The 23,551-nt window shown below is 37.0% G+C and overlaps 1 protein-coding gene across 4 annotated transcripts in view; it reads right to left on the bottom strand.

Moving 5' to 3' along the window:
• The window catches only part of ATG7 (autophagy related 7), an 89,603-nt gene that overhangs the window by 58,041 nt on the left and 8,011 nt on the right, over positions 1–23,551 (bottom strand). For 3 of the 4 annotated variants that reach the window (XM_042880440.1, XM_042880439.1, XM_042880441.1), the window contains exons 7-17: positions 23,227–23,376; positions 21,760–21,848; positions 20,597–20,718; positions 19,588–19,678; positions 17,045–17,189; positions 16,323–16,481; positions 14,923–15,117; positions 12,476–12,679; positions 12,121–12,236; positions 11,315–11,390; positions 9,760–9,840 (exon numbers count right to left, since the gene is read on the bottom strand). In XM_042880440.1, coding sequence (XP_042736374.1) covers positions 9,760–9,840; positions 11,315–11,390; positions 12,121–12,236; positions 12,476–12,679; positions 14,923–15,117; positions 16,323–16,481; positions 17,045–17,189; positions 19,588–19,678; positions 20,597–20,718; positions 21,760–21,848; positions 23,227–23,376 — 1,428 coding nt within the window. Of the gene's footprint in view, positions 1–2,131; positions 2,766–9,759; positions 9,841–11,314; positions 11,391–12,120; positions 12,237–12,475; positions 12,680–14,922; positions 15,118–16,322; positions 16,482–17,044; positions 17,190–19,587; positions 19,679–20,596; positions 20,719–21,759; positions 21,849–23,226; positions 23,377–23,551 lie in introns of those variants that run through there. The other variant, XM_042880442.1, reaches the window with a different exon arrangement.

Consider the following 23,551-nt stretch of genomic DNA (forward strand, 5'->3'; position numbering starts at 1 on the left):
GTATTTTATTACGTTAGCCCACGATGACAGCAGCAGATGTTCATGGAATAGCAGTAGAGATTGAACCATCCCATCGATATTGCCACATTTTGTTGCTGTATGACAGAAGACAGCAGGGGGGCAGTCAGACAGAATGGTATCTCACACAGAAGTGAGTACAGAGCAAAGTGGTGCCCTTGAATTTCTCCACGTGGGGAAAAAAAAGGCACTCACTGACGTTAACTCACACTTACTGAATGTTCACAGCAACCAAATCAAGGATGTGAGCACAGGGAGTGGTGCATTTCAGCAGTGGTGACACCAGCAGTGGTCACCTCCACTAGTACAGATTTTTACAAGCACAGCATGCAGGCTCTTGGTCATTGCTGATGAAAATGCACAGCTAGTGGTGGTGTCTATGCTGAAAAAACTGTTTCTAAGCTGAGAATTAGCTCTATCAAATAGTGCCATTGTGCTTTTAGTTTCCACAGATGTAAATGGGAGGAATTACTTTCAGAGCAACGTACATATACCATTTTCCTGACACAAATTGAAATACCAATATAAATACGTAAAGCACTTAGATTTTTATTTTAGCTATTTTATTTTCTAAACTATTTCTTGCAAACTGTTTGAAACAATGACACCTTCTAAACCCTTTCTACTGAATAATGTACAAACACTTAAGACGTCCCTGTCTGGAAGCATTAGCAAATACAAGTGAAGAGATAGTAGTGAGGGTGAAAAGTAGAAGAGAACACCATCAACTTAGATACGGAAAACAGAAATAGAAGAATTTTTCAAGTAGACAATATTATTAGATCTTGATCTATTTAAATTAGGATACATATTATTCAGTCACCTAAGAGGCACCTCCTGCTTGCTCCACATTTTGCACTTGATGCATACTTACAGTTTTACTTTTATACCCATTCTGCCCTCTGTTCAAAGTTTACGCTGATCAGCCCATCAGCACTTAACAACATATTTGGTTCCAGTCCATACTAGCATTAGTCACTATCTTGCGCATAGAAACTGCATGAGGTCCTCATTTTTGCCCCATAATGCCTGAGGTTACTGGTGAACTGTGTCAGGATAATGTATTCTTGTTATCTATATGTAAGGAGAGACATCAGTACCACAGTTCTAATTGCTGACTTGAAGAAACAGTTCTGAAACTGTATTTGTTTTCCTCACACAAGACCTAAAAGCTAGAAGTGAAATAAGGGTACACCCCCAGATGAACTAAATGTTCTTCTGACAGAAAAGCAAATTCACTTGCACTGAATACTGTTTTGGTTCTCCATACAATAACATTTTATAAAGATGAGATGGTTCATCTCTGAAGTGCTTACAAAAGCAAGAAGTCAGTGCAGACTGAGTCCTTCAAATGAAGTTACTTATTTCTTCCAGCCCTTCCCTGCCATCAGCAATCCAGGAGTAAGGCCTGACCTGTCAGACACCAAGGACTCAAAACTACTGCTTAATTAAAACTTGCTCTTGCCCAGTAGCTCCTAAAACCAGATCTCTAACTTAAAAATCAATATCTTACAGATTACTGAAGAGCAGATTTATTTTTTCATCTGGATGCACTATGGTACCTATACAATACAGCAATCAGAAGGAGGATAGCATTTAGACCAAACTCACTGGATTTCATCAGTTTCAGTCATTTTACTATCATCCAAAATTCAATTTTCTTCACTCTTTTCCAATTCCAAAGAAAATACAAAAATGCATCTTGGAAGAATTTTGGCAAAGTCAGAGATAGATGGAAAGATTAAAAATGTATTAAAATTAAACCTTTATTAAGTTTTAACTGTTGAAACATGCCTAAATGAGCATTTGCAAACGAAGCAACACTTGCCCAACAAAATGAGGCTCATAACTTGTTAAGTTTAACAACAGAAAACAGGTAGTGATGAAGACAGCCTCCTGTCAGAGTGTAATGAGAAGAATGCTGGAGAAGCATGCAAGAAAAGAAGTTGCAACAGATAAAAAAACGAAGGCACTAAAAAATAAAATTATCTAGGAAAAGATATAGTCCCTACCTCTTTAATCTCATGAAATTGCAATATATAATTTACTTTTATTTTCATTGTACATCATTCCAATATTGAAATCTACACATTTAAATACTATTTGAATATGATAGAATAACAAAGCAAGTTGTAATATGACATAAAGGATAGTAGAAAAATGCAAACAGACTCTCACATGATCACCCACTTCCATGAGACAAGTGTTGCAATAGTTGACCATGGAATAGAGGAAAACAGGTATATTTTTGTTCTTTCAAAGCATGTTGCTGTTACTTTTTGGCATGCAAAAGAAGAACTGTAGCCCAAATTGCAAATGCCCAATGTGCTGTACCAGATAAAAGTGAAGTGCATGTCTATCAGAATTATCAGTGCAAAAGGATGCTTTGGACAACCACCTGCATTCCTTAATATTTTCATATATTTAGAATCAAATTTCCATTTAACCCTGCCAATTTTTAAGGTTAGGATGTATATAAGAAAAACTGATCTGCTGATAATTAACACTTAGTACATACCTGATATGAATATGTATTTTACCTCATTGCACTAAATATGCCAACACAGTAAAAGATCTTGTAAAATAGTCACTAATATTGAGGTAGATATGTTCCAGACAGCAGCATTTGAGATCCTGCCCTCCCCCAATCCTTCTTTGGTTTTGGTTTTCTTGTTTGTTTTAAGGCATCCCTCATCTTACTGTGTCCAGATCTTCTTTGGTGAATATGCACTGAATCCTTGGTATAACTGAACAATAACGAATAAAAAACATTTGGCTGTGAGTATGCAAAAATGTATGGAAGTAAAAAGTAAAAACTACAAATATTCATATCCAGCAAAATGTACAACTGCCCTTTTCAGTTCCAGAAAGAAACCCACAGAATTATTTGAACTACATCTACATTTAACAATGATAGGAGGCCTGACATCACCACCATACCAGCACTCTCAGTGCTCCCAGTTTTACCTGGTTCAATATCACCCAACTTTGTTTCTGCAAGTCTTACACAAAGCCTGTCAGGATCATTACTTTTAATTCAAAATTATTTTAGTTCAGTTTTAGTTTTAGTGACACACTGTAAGAACTCTACAGAAAGATGACAAAACCATTAGAATAATTTCAAACTGTATTCTGGACACAAATATTGAACAACACATCAATACCAGAAAATTATGGTGACACCATTTCTTTCCTACTTACTGACAATCTTCTTACATTTTACTGATTATAATCAAAATTGAATCAAGTTGGAGGAAGAAAAAAAACTCCAAGAATGTATTTGGAACGCAGCAGAAACACAACCAGCCAGAAGCAGAAATCAATTATTTTTAACACTGCCAGGTTTCTTCCTCCTCTTCAAAACACTATTTTAATGTGAGTTAATATTTAAAAAGGAAGCTTCATCTTTTGTTCAGATGACAGAGATTTCTGTTTGGACAGGAGAGAAAATGGTTAATGAAATCCTTAACCACATTACAACTGCTTAGAATGATGTTCTGCATTCATTTTGGATCACTGAAAAATGTTTTTTCAAAAAACATTTTCATGTTGTTTAACTCAAGAACAAGGAAACTAGTTAACTCCATGATATAGACAGCCACACAAGCTGCTGCTTAGGCCAAATTTTATGATTCTTTGCAACACCACTTTGTTTCTTCTATCCAATGTATTACTTTGCTAGGCCCACATAAAATCAACATGTTATTTCACTTAAACATCAGGAACCACTTAAATTCAACAAATAAAAGAAAGAGGATAATAAAATTGTTTTCTTCTCTGAAGAGAGAAAGCATGTTACTGCTAGAAAGGGATTCTTAATCCAGCAGCTCTACTGCTCCTAAACCAACAGTACTAACAGTATAATTGCTGATTTTCTAGAGCAGAAGAAAGAAGGAATAAGACAAGTTTAAGTGTTATGTTCTCTTCTTGTTCCTTTTTCTCCCTTCTGGAGAAACCATTATAATCATTCAAACAAAACTTCCATTGCAAAGAACACAATACAAGAGAGCAGCTTCTAAACACGCTCTGCAATAGGCCTTGCTCTTTTCTCCCTTGTGCCTCAAAGACAAGATCCCAAACCATAATAACGAGAGAAGGAATGTTGTTTTACATTGTTTAAACATTTGTTTTATGCCATGTAGCATTTAAACTCCCCAAGTTATCTAATGGTTGCATCTGCCACCCAGGGAGCAAAGCTTCTGCATGATGAAGACAAATGGACTGGCTAGGAAAGAAAAAAGACAACTTAGGACAGAGGTCTGGGCAATAAAAGCTGCTTCTACTCAGCAAAACATAAAAGTTGCAAATCTCCAGTTTTCAACATTTAAACACAGTTGCAAACACCCACACACAAGAAAAACATTTTGGCACTGCACACACAGCTGCTAGCCTCTGAGATGCTAAGATTTACTTGTCCTGAAGTCAGAAGTTTTGAAAATGCATCCTCCTCTCAGTGCTGAGAGGCCTGAGCCCAAAACAAGTCCTCACCCACAGGAAAATATTTGGATGAGTGGTTTAGTCTCAAAACACTGATTTTAGCTTGCTGTAAGCCATGTCAGCTCTTAATACAGTTCTTAATATGCTAACAACATAAGCTAAGATAGTGTCTTACTGGTACGTACAAAGGGACACAGGTTTCCCCCTCCAAATATAAGTAATAATAGAAACAAACCAGTCTCTGCTGTAACTCTGAATTAGTTACAATAGACCATGAGAGGATGATCAAAAAGAAAAAAAGTGAGCAAATTTTTTCTTTTTAAACATCACTAGTTTTCGGAAAACAACTCTCCAACTGGAGCTTTTAATTTGAACCATCTCCTCAATTATTATATGCTTGCTACATTTGTCTTAGTTGAAGAAAACAAACAAATTGATTAAAGAAGCTTTTTTCTTTAGCAGACATGCTGAAAGTTACAAGGAAGACATAACAGAAGGGCTAAGAGCAATGGCTCATTACAGATTGTTAGCATCGTGGTGCCCGGGGGTAGGGAGAAGACAACAAGTGAGCCTGCCAGCAGCAGTATTCATTAAAGTTTGAACCATCCTTCTCACGACCTGATTGAATTTTCCAAACAGCCTCCTTTCTATTTAGTACCATATGACACATCAGCAAGATTTTGGTTTCAATCCTCTCTCTGCAGACTCTCTGGGAGTCTGTTTGGAGCTGTCTTATCCCTAAATGTCAATCAGCCTGCACCTCAAAACTCTGAAAAACAGTACAAATCATTTTTAACTTTTACATTCTAGCAATAACACATCAGAATCTGTCTGCTTTTTGAGTTTTTGTAAATGGTATGATTTAAGATTGAGCAGAAATATTTTCTACCTTTCCCAACGTGGCACCATTATGCCCAAGAAGGTTTGTCAGACACTGCTGTCTTATGCAGTTCTACTTACATATATTTCATAATGTCACGTATAGTTTCAGGCATATGACAGATAAGGAGCTCGATCTCCAAACTCATTAGGTCTCCAGTGCTTTCCTAAGATCCATTCTCTAATTCTCATCCATGCTGTCTGTAGAGACACCTCCTCCACCCACCCCATGTACAAAAGATCACATCTCTGATTCCTCACCCTTCTTTGTTCACAAAATAAGGATAAAAGTTAATACCTCTTAGATTTGTGTCTGATCATATTGCTTTCCTCTAAGGGAACAAAGTTTGATTACAATGGACGCACCCATGGATCATTTTAGTGCACGATGCAGCACTCCTTGCAAGCACCATAGCTTACTTCTGTTAATATCCTTTTGCTTGAGATAACAAAATGTAGCATAAGTTGACTTTATAATTGAAGTCTGTTAGTTTTGAAATAATAAGACCAAGCAATATTTTCAAGAACGTGCACCTTCCATGCAACTGGGAGGAAAAAAAACATCCTCATGGCAACTAGTTTTAAAAATGCATTATTTCAATTCTCTTAAAATCAACATCCAAAGAGCTAAAGGGCAGCCTGAAGTTTCACAAATTTTGGGCAAAACAATCCTGATTCCTCCTCCTGTCCATTGTTGAGGAGCAGGATAAAAAGACTTGATACATTTCTGTATATCACTTATCAAATAGCAATTTCCTATGTTACCTTAAGAGCAAAATAGTATTACATTTAACTCAGTATACTCAAAACACGCTTAGATGTATTAGTGATGGATTCTTTAAGCCTGAATGTAATCTATCCAGTATTCATACTCAGGCTGCCCTGTGCACAGAAGTGTCAAATGTTAATATATTTAAGTTCAGGAAATAAGTTATAAATAGATTCAATCTCAATGTCACAGGACAGTGACAGAAATAATTCTTTACATTCTTGTAAGTTTTTGCAGTGTTCATTCTTGAATGACAAACATTTCTCCCTGTAAGCCATGCAAGAGTTAGCTTTTTTGTTAAGAATAAAGAAAACCTTTTCTCCCTCAGGACTTACACATCAAAGCAATATTTTAATTGAGAAACACGCAGGTTATTACTGGGAGAAAGAAAAAACCTTTCCTCAATGCAGCTAAAGCAAGTACCATTGGCATTGCTGAAATTAAAATTATATCAACTCAAAGTCTCTGAAAAATGCAGGTTACTGCCATTGCTGATCTGAACTTTGTAAAGTAAAAATGCATGCAAAGCAGTTAGCAGATGAAAACAAAACACATTATTATGTCTGCATGATGGTAGATTTCAAAATTGAGGCACTCATAAATAACTTATGCAATGCAAGCACTTAGCAAATGTCACAGCAATAGCATTTGATCTATTGTGAGGATGTTAAAAAGGGAAAACATCAACAAGGGCAGGGAAACATCTTGACTGAAAACAAACAGTGCCTGGTATGCCATCCCTGATCCTGGTGTCTGTCCCTTCATGAAATGCAGCAAAACCAGGGAAGCCTTTAAAGGCAGAGTCAGTAACATTACTGAGTGCTAAAAAATCAGTAAGGGAAGTAGAAAAATATCTTACAGGAACATTACAACGCTTACCAAAACACTGACTATAAATCTGAACGTGAGAGAAAATATCTGTACGCTATACAAGAGAACAGAGGATAAGCAAATCCAAATTGGGCGGAATCAGCACTCTTCTGACATTCAACTCTGGGAATTCACGAGGAAAACTCATGAATCTACAGTTCATTTCAGGATGCACCAGGAGGAGCAAGAACAGGCAAATTTTCATTATCCTAAGTAAAAAATAATAAACTGCTAATGTTAATACAGTAAGATAAATATTTTAACATCTATGTATCAAGGCATTAGCCAGATGCCTGCAAGGATCAAGACCACTCTATTTTCACATGGAATATGCTTTTCACCATAATTTTATGAGAAAGTAACTTTATTTCACTCCCAACGGGTAAAGGGGCAGCTTAATTAGCACACTAAGTAATAAGTCAAAGATGTTTGTTGTTTAAGAGAGCAGTTAGTAAAATCAAGTATCCATAACCAAAGAACTTTGGACTCTCTCCCCTCAGAGAAATAACTTCACCATGGATAGAGAAGTGCAAAAGGAAAGCTTTCAGTGCTCCTCAGACCTACTGTGAAGCAGGCTAAGTGCAGTGCTGTTAGTTTGAAAGAAGATGCTTTCAAGAACACAATTTGTCTAGTTCAACACAAGAGAGAGGGGGAAAACCATACACAGAAAATTTGGCCCAGATGCTGTGATCATCCCAAAATTCCTCAACAATTGCCTGTGGGAAACTCCTCTGGCATGCAGCCTGGTTAGGACAATACTGGGTAAGGAACCACTGGCTGCTAGGGTGTCTGAGTTCTTCAGTTTCAGAAACAGAAAAAACTGTGAGTCAAAACGAAGTGGAACGTAATCTCTAAACACACAGACCATTAGCAGCTTCTCCCAAGTCATCCAGCTGTACTACTACATTTTTTAAAGAGCTCCTCAGTCATTAGCTTTGTGTTTGAAGAGTGACAAGTGCTTAAGAACAAGAACGCTGACATAAGAACAAACAGAATGAGTTAGCAGCAAATCCAATCGTATCAGAAAGAACCTAGTTCCATACATTTGAATTTATAGCAAAGCTGGCATAAATGCATTTAAACAAAAGTCATCATACAGGCTATAATTAAACTGGATTTGTCATTTCAAGGTATTAGCATTAGATGTCCAGATAATACAGGGTGACATACTCTTACACTAATAAACAAAGTTAGCAAAGTAAACAAATGCTGTGTTTCTACTGTAAGGAAATACGTGCGCCAATGAAGCAACTTTTTCAGCACAAAAGTAATTTAATCCTCAAACCACATGAAAAGTGATCTCTCTGGGAATAGCACAGCTGCTAAAATCCAAGTCAGTTTTTATTAAATCATCAAGTCTGTTTATGTAAAACAGAGCTCTCTTAAAATGACCTCCAAGAGGAAATGATTTGCTAACAAAAAATTGATACCTGCATTTAATTTATCTACATCAATGTATGTTATGATAAATCAATGTCCTGGGTCAGAGATAAAGACAAAAAAGGAAAAGCTTGTTCTAAAACTTCAACTTCAAAGACTCCAACATCATACAGTTTTTCCCATTTCTACATATAAATATTTTTTTTTACGAAAGCAACAGAAATTGCCAATCATACTTCTGGAACAGAGAGAAAATACTCTTTTTTAACTACTGCTATGCTTTCAACTACTTAAGACAGTAAACACGTTCCTAAAAATAACAGCAGATTTAAGTTCTGTGCTTGAACTTTTGAGGAGAAAATGGACACAAAAATTCCATCAAAACTTGTCAAACACACCAAGACAGCCTGAAAAAATAACAGGAATACTGTACAAAAATAGTTTCTGCAAAACATCTTAAGATCTCAAAAAAAAAAAAAAAGATAGTCCCTCAAGAGTTTTTGATAGCTATTTGAAACAGGAAGGATAAGCACAGTGGAAACAATGAAAAGAAATTATTGCAGTCAGTCTCTAGGTGCATAAAAGCTAACTAAATTAATGGCACTTGCAAGCAGGCCAAATAATGAGTCAAAACTTCTGAATCTTCATATCGAGTTATCCCAAAGCTTTTGAGCCTTCCACTACATGGCTATAGAAAACCTGCCAGAAGGACTTTTCAAGGCCACAATACAGGAAAACAATCCAAGACTAAAAAGGAGGCCTCACACAGACACATTTAGTGAGCTGCCCCAGTGTTCTGGCAGGACATAGGTCAGATTCTAGCAACAGCTGTAAATCCATTAGGTGACTCAGGACTGTCAACGCTAGCATCAAAATGAAGCAGTTTTCTTAATAAAGAAATGTTACTGAAGTTGTTTAGTTTTTTTTTGACATGTTCTTTGTATGTTGTTTCATACCATAAAATACAAATTTAGACAATACATTTGTAATGATATTAAATTCAAGGCAGGTAAATTTAAGTTTATTCACTGGGCACCAAAAATAGTTTCTTAAAAAAACAGAACCAATTTTATTCCCTGCTATAAAGCTACAAACATTTACCAGTATTTACACGACAAAACATTTCAGAAATGCACTGTCCCTAATCTGCTGGGAGGTTTTTTTTCCAGTTGTGAGCAAGATCTTTGTTGAGATGCTCATAGGTTGTGTCAAAAAAAAAAAAACAAAAAAAACCAGAAAGCAGCTAAAAAAAGAATACAAGGGCAACAGATCTTTAGCTAAAGTGAGAACACAGATTCCAAGCCTTAAGAAAACGTCAAACATAAAGCAGATTATAACATCTTATAAGTGACCTAGAGCAAAGCCATTATGTACACAGATCAAGTACAACAAAAACTCAGACTTACTTTGGGGGAACAGGCTGTGCACTTATCAAATGCCAAACTGACTGGAAGAACATTATCAAATCTTGATAAAAAACCACGGATCTGGAAGGTGAAAAAAATTACAACTATAAAAAACAGGTTTCCAGAATGTTATGAGTTGGACATAATTATAGCTATTCTTTATCTTTTTACTGCATATTTAGGGTAATACAGTTGAATACAGCGAAGATCACCACTAAGAGCTGTATAAAATTTATACCTGCATATATTACACTTCTATATAGAAATAATGATACAACTATCTGAGCACCAGATTATTTAAAGATAGAGGCACAGCACCACCTGGCGTTTGAGCTATCAGACTGCAAAACTAAGTGACAAGTCGTGATGTAAGAAGTTAAATCATTTCAGATCATACGTTAGAGGTGGACAAAATTAACTGCTGCTCATTCCTAGATTTTGCCATTGATACAACACGCTAACATGCGATTTTAAAATTCTAGACCATTTCTTGTAGTAGTATTTGCAGAACCACCCCCTACGTCCACTGTAACAAGCAAAAACAAAAAGCTCCATGGGTGTGAGGAGACAAACTCCTGAAAGTGACCTGGAGAGGCTCCAATTAACAGAAAGGACCACAAGCGAACCTCAAGGACCCCACTTCATGTGATGATCCCCATGTTACTGCTTACTACACAACACTATAAGAAAACAAAAACAGACCAGTTTTACTTATTGCTGTGATTACTTGGAGATCACAAAAAAAAAAAAAACACAGCAGCACTTTTAGGTTTTTCTGAATCAAAATTCATCTTGAACACACAAAAAGCTAACAGAACTCCAAAATTCCACTTACTTGAGAATAGAAATGTTTTTTTTGTTGGTGTTTTTTTTTTTGTTTTTTTTTTTTTTTTTTTTTTTTTACTCAGAGTAAAACATGAATAAGCAATATAAAGCAAGAGGAGTGTAGAACTTCAAATACCCAATGATACATTCCAGGGTATATGATTACATTAAGTTCAGTAGATAGCTTTTTTAAAGACCCTGTCAATATAACTAATGAAGTCAGTCTATCCATCACTGTGAAAAATGGTATCCTAAACACAAATTTATAGCTGCAGCTTGGGATCAGTACATCATAAAGACTTCTGTGCTGCATCTGAAAATCATGGGTATTTTAGAGAACTGTAACAGTTATGAGTTGGTTGGATCTGATTTTTTTTTTTTTAATCTGTACTAGGGTTGAAAAGAAGAATACGAGCAACTTTGAGATGCTCATTCTTAGCTCTGATGAGTAAAAAGGAGAGGTTGTAATATTCATGCTGCCTGCTAGTGGCTCTGTCTCCAAATAAATTCCTGGTAAGTAGGCACTGTTGGGATAGAAGCACTGCCAGCAACACTATAACCTTGGCTTGCATTACTCTTAATTATTCTTAATCCAAATATGTAGACTCAGTCCCTTCTGGGAATGGAATCAGATCAGCATACAGTACATTTTTAAGGAGGCAAGCTGTGATGTGTGTCTTATATCAGTACCAAGATTTTAGATGAAATCATTTTCTCACAGATTTCTTACCTGATGAGGAACAAGCCCAAGAGAAGTAGGTGGCTCATTCATTCTATCATCACTACTGCTGGCCACAGCATAACCACTGACAAAAATTCAAGAAGGAAAATTAGAACAAGACAACATACTGAACAGTCAAAGTTTCCAGTAAGCTACAAGGCATTTCATTTCAGCTTGCAATTTAGAATCTGGAAAGTAAGCTATCTGGAAAGTTTGCTTCACAGTAACTAAGCTCCAGCATGGGAATACAAAAATCTTCAGAACCAGTCAGACACTTGTAAGTCACTTGCATTCAAATTTTAATTCACTTCCTCTTTCACTGCTTTTAAAGACAGAAAATAAACCTAAATTTCAGATTAGAAAATTCCATAGACATTTGTGCATCACATGCACTTAGTTTTAATTATGATTTTGAAGTATTTAGCTTATCTTAACACCTTTCTTGTGACAAAAGTAGTTATGACAGCTCATCATTACACTCAAATGCTCTCTTGAGTAAGGGATCTATTCACAGAAAACACTTTCTTTTGAAATATTCTCAATACTTTCATACCTTTAAAGTCAGACAAAAAAAACTTGCCAATCTCCAAGACAAAACTGTGATTTGATCATTTAGTTCTCTCTTAAATACCATTACACTACAGTAAAACATAATACATGATCCATACATCACATTAATTTATAGGCAACATAATGCATTACAGAACTCCCCTACTTAATGCATAGCCCCTCCTTCTTCTCCCAAAAGATTATATAAAGTAACTCATTTCTCAAGGAACATCTCTTAAACACCACTCCTCTCTGAAATGACTCACCCTTCTGGATGCTGTAAAACAGAAACCATTAATTCCACTGCAAGAGCTCCGGCTATCATGGCTAATCCAGGTCGACTGACCGTACACTGCTGATCCAGTGTTCGATCCCTGGTGGACTAGAAAGAGATATAATTTTAAATAAGTGATTTTGCTGTTCTTCTAAACAATATATCTTTAGTGACTTGCAATTCATTTCATTTTTGTTTTTTAACTTCCAAATAAAAGATAAACTATTTCTTAATCCTGTGCAAATCAATGTAAGAGGAATCCTTGATGTAACGCCATTTAAAGGAAATAAAAATTCAATTCAACAAGAGATACACAATGGTCACCATTTGCATAACACTGTACTCACATCCCCTGGTGCCACGACATCATTGCAGAAATAGCAGCCCAGCTTGTAGCCAGGGATATTTGAAAAGAGCGACGAGCCCAAAAGGTCAGAAGGACCAGGGGCAGTGCTGAAACATGCATTGCCAGTTTCTTGCTGTTTGGGTTTCTTCAGTCCATGTCTCATAACGACAAACGTGTCAAACCCCAGGGCAGCATTGATGACCAGCTATGGACAATATAGAGAACAAATCTGAAGTGAGCCAAAAGGAGAGGGGAAAAAAGACCACATGGTTTTCTTCACTGTAAATATCATACAGAAAAGCCCACACAATCTTTAGTCAGATGAATAACCTAATAACTACCTATTTATCATCCTAGCCGTAACAAAACCCAGATTTTCTGATATGTGGCAAATCCCAGTGGTCAAGCATTAAAAGAACATGAAAGTGTTTCAGAACATTTTTTTTCCTTTCTTTCTGGGAACTGATAAAAATGACTTTTTTTGCACAAATTTAGGCATGCCTGTAGACAACACCGGAACACAAACTCCAAAAGCAAGTTCTAGTTTGCATTTGAAGACAACTTCAAGCCAACACACAGCTTCTCACTTAAGCGACTGAAATTGCTAAGCACTGATTTGAATCAACATCCCCGTATTTATATTTGGCCTAATATTCATACATTAATTAGTACTGCTATTGGAATAACTTGTTATTTCCAGCTCAGTTTATTCCTAAGTTTGCTGCATAATCTGTACCAAACATTGAAGCTCTCAGTGTTGAAATATTCCAAATGCCACTTAAATACAACAGTGATGATCAAGAATAACTTTTCATGTCCTTTGAGATACCATAAGCAATCTGTTCACTTCACTGTGGTATGAAATAACTCCTATGTGACAAAGCAACACATCTGTTATTCAAAAAACTCTTTGCTCAGTGAGGAAAGCATGTAATTATTACTTATGGTCTTCATATGTATCTGTTTAGTCACATGGGGAGTAAAAGCAGCCATGATATAAAATTACTTTGTCATCATTTTCCCATTTTTCTTCAGTATGAGAAGTGTTGGGAGTAATCTGAAGTTCTATATGAAAAATAAGCAGATACTGAGACAGTTCTGTTGTGAACAGAATATCATAAAGTCATCCTTAAACTAGTAGATTTTACCAAGATACAAAGGAAAAAAAACAAATAATGACTCTAGCAAGTAAAATATAAAAGATAATACATTGCTTAACATGCAGATATTTTCAGATAGAAAATTCAAGTACAACACTTCATCATTCCTCTCTCTTACAAACAGGAATAAGACAAGACTTTGAGGAAGCTCTCAAGAATTAGCCACGTTAACTTAATTTTTTAAGATCTTCCTTGGCATTCCGAATAATTTCTGAATATCCATTTTCATTCTGATTGTAGTTTATTCTTTTCTCAACCGAATCTTCTCAATGCAATACTGGAAGCATTGGCTCAGCACAACAGTTTATTTTCCAAAAAAGTAATGACAAAAAAAAAAACAAAGTTAACTTTTGGCCAGAAAAAACCCCACTGACATGCTTTTTAAATTCAGAAAGCACATTCCCATTTTTCATTTTCGGGATTTTGAAAGAGTGACATTTGAATGTTTTCAGTCCTCCTTACTTGTCTTAGTTTCACCAACATTTATATAGTTGCTTGCTAAGCAATGCTGCACAGAGTCAAGGCCATTCTCAGGATGAGGACAGCTGACTTAAACTGGCCAAAGGAATACTCCATACCTTATTATATCAAATGAAAAGAGTTTTGAAGGGGGTGGGAGTTGGTGTCTTCCTCTTCCACTGCTCAGGGTGCTAGCTGGGCATTGGCTGGGGGTGCTGAGCTATTGCTTGTGCATCATTTGTTACATAGGAATATATTTATACAGATAAATAGTTTTTACTTTTTAATTTATAATATTTACACATAAAATATCCTCTCTTTTCTCTATCTTAGTAAATAGTTTTAACTCAATCCATGAGTTCTAATTGTTTTTTATACACACTCTTCTCCATCCCATTGGGAAAGGGAGTAAGTATGCAAATGACTGTGTGGTGCTGGGCCACCTGTTGGGTTAAACCACACTATTCTGCTTCTCTTACATGAAATTACATTTAGAGATTCTTAAAGGACACTGAGGAGAGAAGACCCTAAGCAACATGCTGTAATTTGGTCCCAGACCACACAATCATTTGGATCAGATAGCCTTCAGAGGTACCTTCTGATGTGTATCATCCCATGTTTCAGGTTTCTACTTTTTCCCCTTCAACATTCTCTTTTTGTCATATACAGAATCTTTGAGGTTACAGAAAACAAGAGAAATTTCTGTATAGTCATAACAAGCTGGTCATTCATTTTGCTTTCCCATACAGTTCTTTAGGTATACACAGCTGATTTATATGCAAGAGCTGAAATGCAGTGATAAGATTATTAGCAACATTTGCTACAATACCTTCCTCTTGCTGGCTGCAATAACAGCAGGAAGCCATCGACTCTCTCTAGTGTCCATTAGTAGGAAAACAACATCATGAGCATCAATAAGCTCTTCAAGTGTAGCCACATCCTTCCGAGCCTGTGCCATTGTTACTTCTGAAAAATTCACTGGATGGCCTGGCATAGGGATGCTCATGTTATAGCCTTCTGAATTCTGGATGGAGGCAGAGAAAAACAGCAGCATGTTAAAACAAACTTTTGGCTTAACAGAATTATTCTAAAGTGCTACGGTTTGGCAGAAAGGCAACTTCACTCTTTGCATCTCTCATCAGGAGGCTTGTTAGGTCTAGCAAATCAGCTCCAGAAGACAGCTGAACTGCTTCTAGTCCCAAAGGGAACAAACAACGATGAAGCAAGCAGACAGGTCTTGCTCACAATTAAGATTGTGTTGTTAAGTTATACAAAATCATTATCCTGGATTATCTTTGCAGCTACTTGACACACAACTACTAGATTTCTCTGATACCAACTACCAACTCTGTTACAATATGATAAATAAGAATTATTGCTCATTCTTCTCTCTAAACAATAGTCTTGAGTGATTTTCATGTAATTCATGTAATTAAATCCATATGCGACCTTTATATATAAGGAAGTAACTTCTGAGGCTTGTGACTCCAGGCTTTGGATAACTGGAGGCTTCCATTACACAGCCACTCAAAAAGCTTGTTCCTGATGCAGAATCAATTAAATCTATTAAATATTTCTGTAAATGAGTATCACCAAGAAACAGTGGTACTGTAGCACAACAAGGTTAAAATCTGTGAGGTGTTACATATTCTTTCACGACTTATCAGAAGTTCTGGAAGTGAAATGCCTAACATTTTCATATTAAAGATCGTTGTTTGATAATCCAACATTCATTGAACAATTGCTTAGTACTAGTGCTGACATTCAAAGTAATGGTAACAATAGGATCACCACAGATAAAAGCAAAACAAAAACAGAGCAATCCTCGGGTCAAACTAAATGAACCTCAAATCTCTGGAATGGATCTTCTGTAAAGCTTGTTCATAACACTAACCACCAGGAGCATAACCAGTCTGTGTTTCACTATCTAGAGATCAACAGCACTCTGATTAGTAACGTGGTCAGGGGTATTTTAAATACAGAATTGCAGAGTAAATATGCACTACCCATTTACTTGTTCATGTCAGTGGTCAAGATACTGCTTGTTAGTTAAGCTCTGCCAAGCATAACCACTCTATCAAAGGCAATCTCAATTCCAAAGCAAAAAAAATACAAACAGTTGATGGGTCTGCTACCACATCAACACGAAGGTCTTAATGATAAGATGAACTCCACACAGTTAAAGTCACTACTGCTCTCTTATTAGGAGACTTTAAATATTGATCTTACCACTCCTGGGAAGATTTTCTGAAGTCTTTCTGCAGCTGCAAGTGCCTTAGGCTTCCCACCACTGAGACAGTCTTCAAATTCATACAGCGGCTGTCGCACTGGGTTGGAGTATGAAATCCTTGCGTTGTCAACAAACGTAATCTTCCTGACTCCCCAACCCTAAGCAAGAAACTAATTAATATATTAAATACAATGGGTTTAGTCAAACAATTTCGAGTCTCCAATGACAGAAACTTAAAAGGCACTTTGCTCAATTTTTCTACAAAGATCAGCTTTTGAAGCTATTCACAGCAATGGCTCTGTAGTTGCACTTAATTAAGAGAACAGGTAACTTCATCTGTCTAAATTTATTACTCTGCAGTAACCCCTCAAAACTCCATTAAGTGAGATGTGGTAAGGATTCTTGGAAGTAAGGATCAACACAGCTACTTCCCATGCTTCATTGTGAATTTGATTTTATAAGCTTGTTTATTTGTTCCAGAATTTTTCAATGCTTTAAATGTAAATTCAGTATCTATTCTTATCATGCTAAGTTTCTCTTACTGTTCTACTATAAGCAGAACTCCAAGCCATTTCCATTCCCTACAGATGTTCCCTGCAATTTGTAATGTAAATTATAATGCATACATTAATACACAGGACTACAACTTTTTCCTTATGTGCCATGGCAGCTGCTCAAGAACTATTGATAAACAGATTTTTACGATTAACTCAAGACTTACCATCAAAGTCCTTGCCACACTACAACCCAGTGTACCAGCTCCTAGCAGTAGACACTTGGCAGACACAATTTTTTCCAAATCAAGAGTAGGGACCAACCGCCAGCACATCAATTTCAAATTAAGATCCACCGATGATTCTGCTAACCTATACCACAAAATAAATAGTAACACTGATGAATATTATGGGGTTTTGTTTTTCTTTTTTTTTTTTTCCCCAAACAAAGACCTATTTCAACTGTTTGGGTTTTTTTTCCCCAAAAGGAAAGAAAGAAGTGGAATAGACCATTCCCTCAAGGCACATGCCAGTAGTTCTCATAACACCTTCTCCTTCTCACCATGATTTCAGCTGGCTTTTGCCTTTCTCTCAATTTTGCTGTTCGTGACAACAGAGCCGTGTTTTTATTTGGTCTCTTAAGTTATTATTCTGGATCTCTATTTTTCCTATTCAGTTCAAACTCACTAACTCTGAGATCTACTGTTCTACCATCTTTCGATTATATGAAGGCATTTGGGTGCAACAAGAATACACAACTTGTGGAGAAGAATGGGCCAAGAGAAGGGACTGCTTTGTTTTCCTAATAAGAAATAGAAATTATTAGGCTGACATATCTAATTTGAGCTTTTCCTTCTGCAAAAGAATGTACATAAAACATTGTTACACATATAGAGAGAATAAAGGAATACTTGTACTTTCTTGTGAAGAGTGAAGCATATCTCAACTTAGAACAGAATATATCATGCCAGCAAGAGCATCAATACATTGCCTAAACAATTCAACGTGTTAAATAATGTGAAAGAATTAGTCTGAAAGGCTCATCTCCACTTAAGGTGGAGATCAAAAGACATTTGAAACAACTTTCTCTGTTGTTCATCCACTTGTGAGACAACACAATGCTATGTTCCGAAGAGCACTAGCTATAAATTCTTCTAACCGTTCTGCCATTGAGATATTTAGGTACATACATAACACAATTACTCTTTTGCCAGATTGCTTACTAGCTATTAAATATACCAGATATATTCTTTGAAACTTTCTCTTGTAAGGAATGCGTTGGCTAAACATCTCTTAACAACGTCCTTGTAAAAACTCTGCACTGCTTAAAAAAGAATAGCAAATCACTACCATAACAACCATAGGAGAAGTCTGCAAGCAATGAACAAAAGCCTGCATGCTGTGCTTGTCAAGATCTGCACCAGCAGAGATGATCCACTGTTTCATAGCTGCTGTGATGGCATTATTGCTAGGAGAACATTGGCCACATTGACCATATTTCATCAGCCTGAATATATCTATTATCTGTTCAGGTTGTCTTCTCTGGCCCGATTCCGTAAGTTCAAGCCTTCAGCTTAGTCAGCATGGTGATGCAGCCATCAGAGATGATGCTTTACCAGGGTTCCAGGAAATCTGGAAGGATCACCACTTTACTTTATCTGCCACTCCAGGGACTGATGTTTTGACTTTGGTTCAAAATGGTGACACCAAATCTCACCAGTAAGAATGCAATCCAGCCTCATAAGTCCTGAGAAACATGTATATGGTGTTCTTCCTGTTCCTGAGCAAGTACTTATGGGATCCACCTGGCACAAACTTTACGATATTTCAACATTACCACCACTGCTTCCAACACACTGAAGATGTTATTCAGTTCTGTAAGCAGTTCCCTGGTCATAATCTGCCAATTCACATGGATGAGTTGATTAAGACACAGCTGTGGTTTTATGATTCTTGGTTATCGGTGTTCCACATCATAACATCATGTAGTACATGGGGAGTTAAAGACCTAATGCTCCAGTTCTGGGTACCTGACCCAGAAGAGAAGTAATACATCCCCCACAGGACTGTTTGCTGTTCGGTTACCATCAGAGCAAAATATAAAAGACATTCACAGGTCACCTGACCTTCCCTTTTGATCTCAGCAACACGTGAGCTCCCTAGATCATCTCACCTCACCATCAGAGTAAGGCCTTCAGCTTTCAGACACTCATTTGATTTATTAGCTCCAATTCTATTTATATTGTACTATAGCACGTTGCATTCCTTGCATTCCGATTTCTAATTTAGTAAATTAGTTTGTTTCTCTTCAGATTGTTGCTGCTGTTCTTTTAGGCTCATCTCTCTACCCTATTTCCCTTTCACACTGCTGTCAAAACTGCAGAAACATACCACCCACAGCTTGACTGCAATAATAACCACCTTTGGTCTCCATAAATGTTCAGCAAGCGTCAATAAATGTTAGTGGATGCCATTTTTTCCCACATGGAAGAATTCAGCTATACCCCCCTGCTCCATATATGCTTCTACATAAGCTAGAGTCACAAACTGCAGAAATGTCTGCTGTTTGCAGTGCACTCTGCTCTAACAAGATGCAAATCCACACTAGAACCAAAGATCACACAATACGTATATTACTGCATAATCTTCAAAACATTTAGTGTATGCGTCACTGCCTTGATTGAGAGAATTCTTGCATTCCACATTTCAACTTGTTATCACTAAAACCCAAGAAAAGAAACTACAGAAATTTAGAAGATGAAAACCAAACCTTTTTGGATCCATACACTCACTGAGATTGACCACCCTTGGGCCCATGCCTCCCTTCTGGTTTTTCTCCCATCCAACAGCTTTTGGACAATCTGTTTCATGAAGAAAGAAGGAAAAAGAAATTAAACCCTTAATACCGCAGGATAGGAAAAGAAGATTGTTTGATTTAAACTTACTGGAAAAAAATTAAGCTTTTAGGGAAACAAGCTGCACCTTAATCTAGTTCATGCAGCTACGCAAGCGTTGCTGGATTTAATACCAGATGCCTAATGTGCTGCTTTTGCCTGCTTTATACCTAAGGTGGAAATATCATCATTCCTTACCAAGCCTAGTGATCCTGAATGTCAAACAGATCAGCATGTTTAGCTCTCAGTAAATTCAGAATTCGCTACTAAGTTTCATGTAGTTCAATCACCTCATGATCCCTAGGCTCTATCTGTAAATTCAGTAGAGAATTACACATGCTATTTCTACAATAATTAAACACTTCACAGCTATTGCACGTAAAGCACCCAGAACTTCTTAGGTAAGGTAGAAAAATAGTTCAGATAGTTCAGCAGACAGAAATTTAGTCTGAGTTTGTTCTAATGTGACAAACTGATTGCTTTAAAATACATCTATCTACCTCATAATGGGACTGAATTCCACTGTTTTATAAGTAAACAGAAAAATACGCACAGATTCACTATCATAAGCATTTGCAGAGGGACTGTGTAGAAATTTAAGACTTTTTAAAATCACTTTATATAAGATACTATAAATTGCTACCTGACTTCCATATCTCCACAATAACTTTTTCCTCAGATGCTCTCCTTAAATCCTGCAAATCCTGTTACTAATTCAATAAGGAAGCCTATTCACCCTTGTTTTTTAAAGAACATTCAAATAATTTTCAATTTATTTCAAATAACTTAGTGTAAGCAGTGATTTCACCGTGTTGTTTTTCCTATCTTCATGGTGACTGGGGAGAAAGAAACAGAAAAGGGATCTTCCTCTTTTAAATGGGTTACCTGGGCCAAATGCTCCTTGTGGAAGTTTTATTTCAAAGATAATGCTGTGTGTTATGTCTCTCACCCCTTGCATGGTCCTGTCTCTGAAGCAGAGCACTTCAATTGACTGGAGAATATTGCCCCTGGCAATTAAAAAAAAAAAACATACAAAGAGACATGAATTTTTTTCCCCCATAAAAAAGGAACTTATTTTAACTCTACTACACAAAGTTTCAGTCTTTTGTAGGTTCTGACCAAGTGGAACACTACTACTCTCACTGGCTATAAACGATCACACTCTGCTGAGACAACTCCAGTGAACTGACAGTAAACAGTATGTCCTCTGTCACTTATTCAGTGCTGCTGGACAAACCATATCAGAAAGCATACCAAGCAACACGACATATACCTGCACTTCCCAAGGCAAAAGTAAGAATTACTTTTAGTTCTTGATGTAATAACCTTGTTCCCCCTCACAATTCAATTCCAAAATTCAAAGAACTAGAGCTTCAGTGCCTAAAAGCCAACAAACCTTAGAATGTATAAAGCACTCTGGGTACTTATACATCCTTCAGTCCAGAAAATTCTGTACCCGAGCTTTTCTCCTTCCTGATTTGCTTCCCTGAAACTGCTTCTAGCATTTGTGATACTGAAGCTGTTTGTGACAGCAGGCAAAGTATCGTTAGGAATACCAGTAGTCCTGGACAGGAAAATAATGACTTGCCCAATCGATGACCAGAGTCTCTGGCTAAAGAACACTCCTTCTCAGGAAGTGGCCTTTATCCAGATGATGTCCTCACTTTGGAGGTTGGCCCTTAGATGAACCCAGGGATGGGTGGACCCAGGGTCCGCTCCTGGTCACACAGGAAGCACAAGTGAACCACCTGCACCTGTGCTTCCTGGGCCAGCCACCCCCTTCACCAGGTGCCATGCCATAACAGTTCCACTACAACAGTAACACGCAAATCCAGAATCACTGAACACAAGGAATGTCAAAGTTAAAACTAGTTGGTTTCTGCCTTTTCTGTGGGTTTTTGTTTTCCTTCATATACTTTTTTGCATATTTTTGAGATTAAAGTTAAGCTTCAGGTGCATGATGCAAGTAAATTGCCATGGATGAAAAAATGCTTCATTTGATACAAATCAATAGCATATGTCTCTGTGGAAAATAATAAAAGAGATACCATTTATGTGATGCCAAGATCAGGAAATTTCGCAGTGGCCATCCTGGATAGTGAGATAAATTACACGGATCATAAACTCCAACTGTCACCTGCAAATGAAATTGCTCTGAGAAGTCATCTATCAATACTGATACTCAGTTCACACTAAAGCTTACCTGGCATTTTTAATGCAGAACATTTGTACACAGAATGACTACATACATATTTTACATACGTTTTCTGCATGGTCCCACTAGATTTCAGTAAAACATTTGCTAGAGCTTTCAAAGCTCTCACTTCAGCTTCTTCATGAGCATTCACACATTTCACTACAGTATATTAGCTTGCTTTAAATAAGGCATTGTGAGGAAAGCCCAATAACAGAAGCCTTGTTCCTTAAACAAAATTCTGCATCGATTTTGGGATGACCCCAAACTGAAAGGGGTCAATCCAGCATGAAATAACAGGAGAAAAAAAACAATATAAAAATAACGCATAAAGCCAACCCTTCAAGATGAGATATAATATATAAGGAACTGGATGCTTTGTCTCATCTTCAACCAGTGTAATACCACGCACTTAATTGATGCGCTTAAACTTGATTACTTTACATTCAGTGCAGAACTAAAACATAACCAGAAGTCAGAAAGATGCCACTGTCTGCCTTTAGATATGCTGAAAATTTGAACTCGTTCATCACTAGAGCTACCTGTCTCTCTCACATCTACAGAGCTCTTCTTTCCCAGCTCTTGCTTCACCTATTGATAAACTTACAGCAACTCTTCTACATCAGTGAGGTGCCTCTAGGAACAGTCTGAAATGAATTAGACAAAATCTAATGCATAAACACAGGGGAAGCAAGGGTCCATTCCCCTGTCCCTCCTCCAGCCATACAATGCTGTTGCTTTGCACTTGCTGACTCAAGAAGGCATGAGACCTGTTAAAAAGCTGACCTTGTTCAATAAACTAGCAGTACATTAACGCAGCAACAAATACATTTTTCTTCTAGGGGAGCAAGTTCAGCTGGCTCATGGAAATACTGACAAATTTCAGAGTCACCTCATTCAAGAAACTGCATCTGATAGCTCTTTGGCAGATCCCTTCAAAAAAGAACATTAACAAAGAAATGCGTTCGAAATGATTACAGATTTATCTTGCTTTAAACTATCCCTATATAAATTAAGTGCTCGCTTGCCTGTGACCCACTACTGCACTTACACTACTTTTTAAAACCTCAGATTTTAGTAAAAAGAGCACACAGAACTCAGACTTAAAGCTGCCCATTAATTTGATACAACTTGGCTACTGGATAAGGATGTAAACACCTAACTCTTGACACAGAAGTCAAGCCAAGCTGCCAGTCATTAGCTGTTTACCCAGTGCATTTATTGGCCAACAAGTGTGCCCAATTCAATATTACATGTATGTTTCAAATCACTTGTAAATTAAGTACGTGCAGGTTATAAAAAGATGCAAAATACTCATTACCTTTCCCTCTTGGTCTTGAAAGAAACCATCCCATTTTTTGAGCGGAGATACAGCCACTGAATTGTCATGATACTTGATTAAAAAATAAGGAAAGGCTGTAACCCCTTCTGACTGGCAAAGTTCATCATACGCTTTCTGAAGAGCTTGAATCTAAAAGCAAAAAGAATTGAAACCAATAGTTGTGATGCTCCTATAAGGAAACACTGACATGTATCCTTATGCTCCGCCTCTGGAAGCGTTCAAAGCCAGGCCAGAGCATTCTGTGATTCATTCTATGATTCGGTGCAATTGCTATCTCACCCAAGTTATTACAGAATACAGTGTA

The sequence above is a fragment of the Lagopus leucura genome, unplaced genomic scaffold, assembly GCF_019238085.1.
Source record: "Lagopus leucura isolate 7727_CA_CO unplaced genomic scaffold, USGS_WTPT01 Super-Scaffold_100026, whole genome shotgun sequence".
Classification (NCBI taxonomy): Eukaryota; Metazoa; Chordata; class Aves; order Galliformes; family Phasianidae; genus Lagopus; species Lagopus leucura.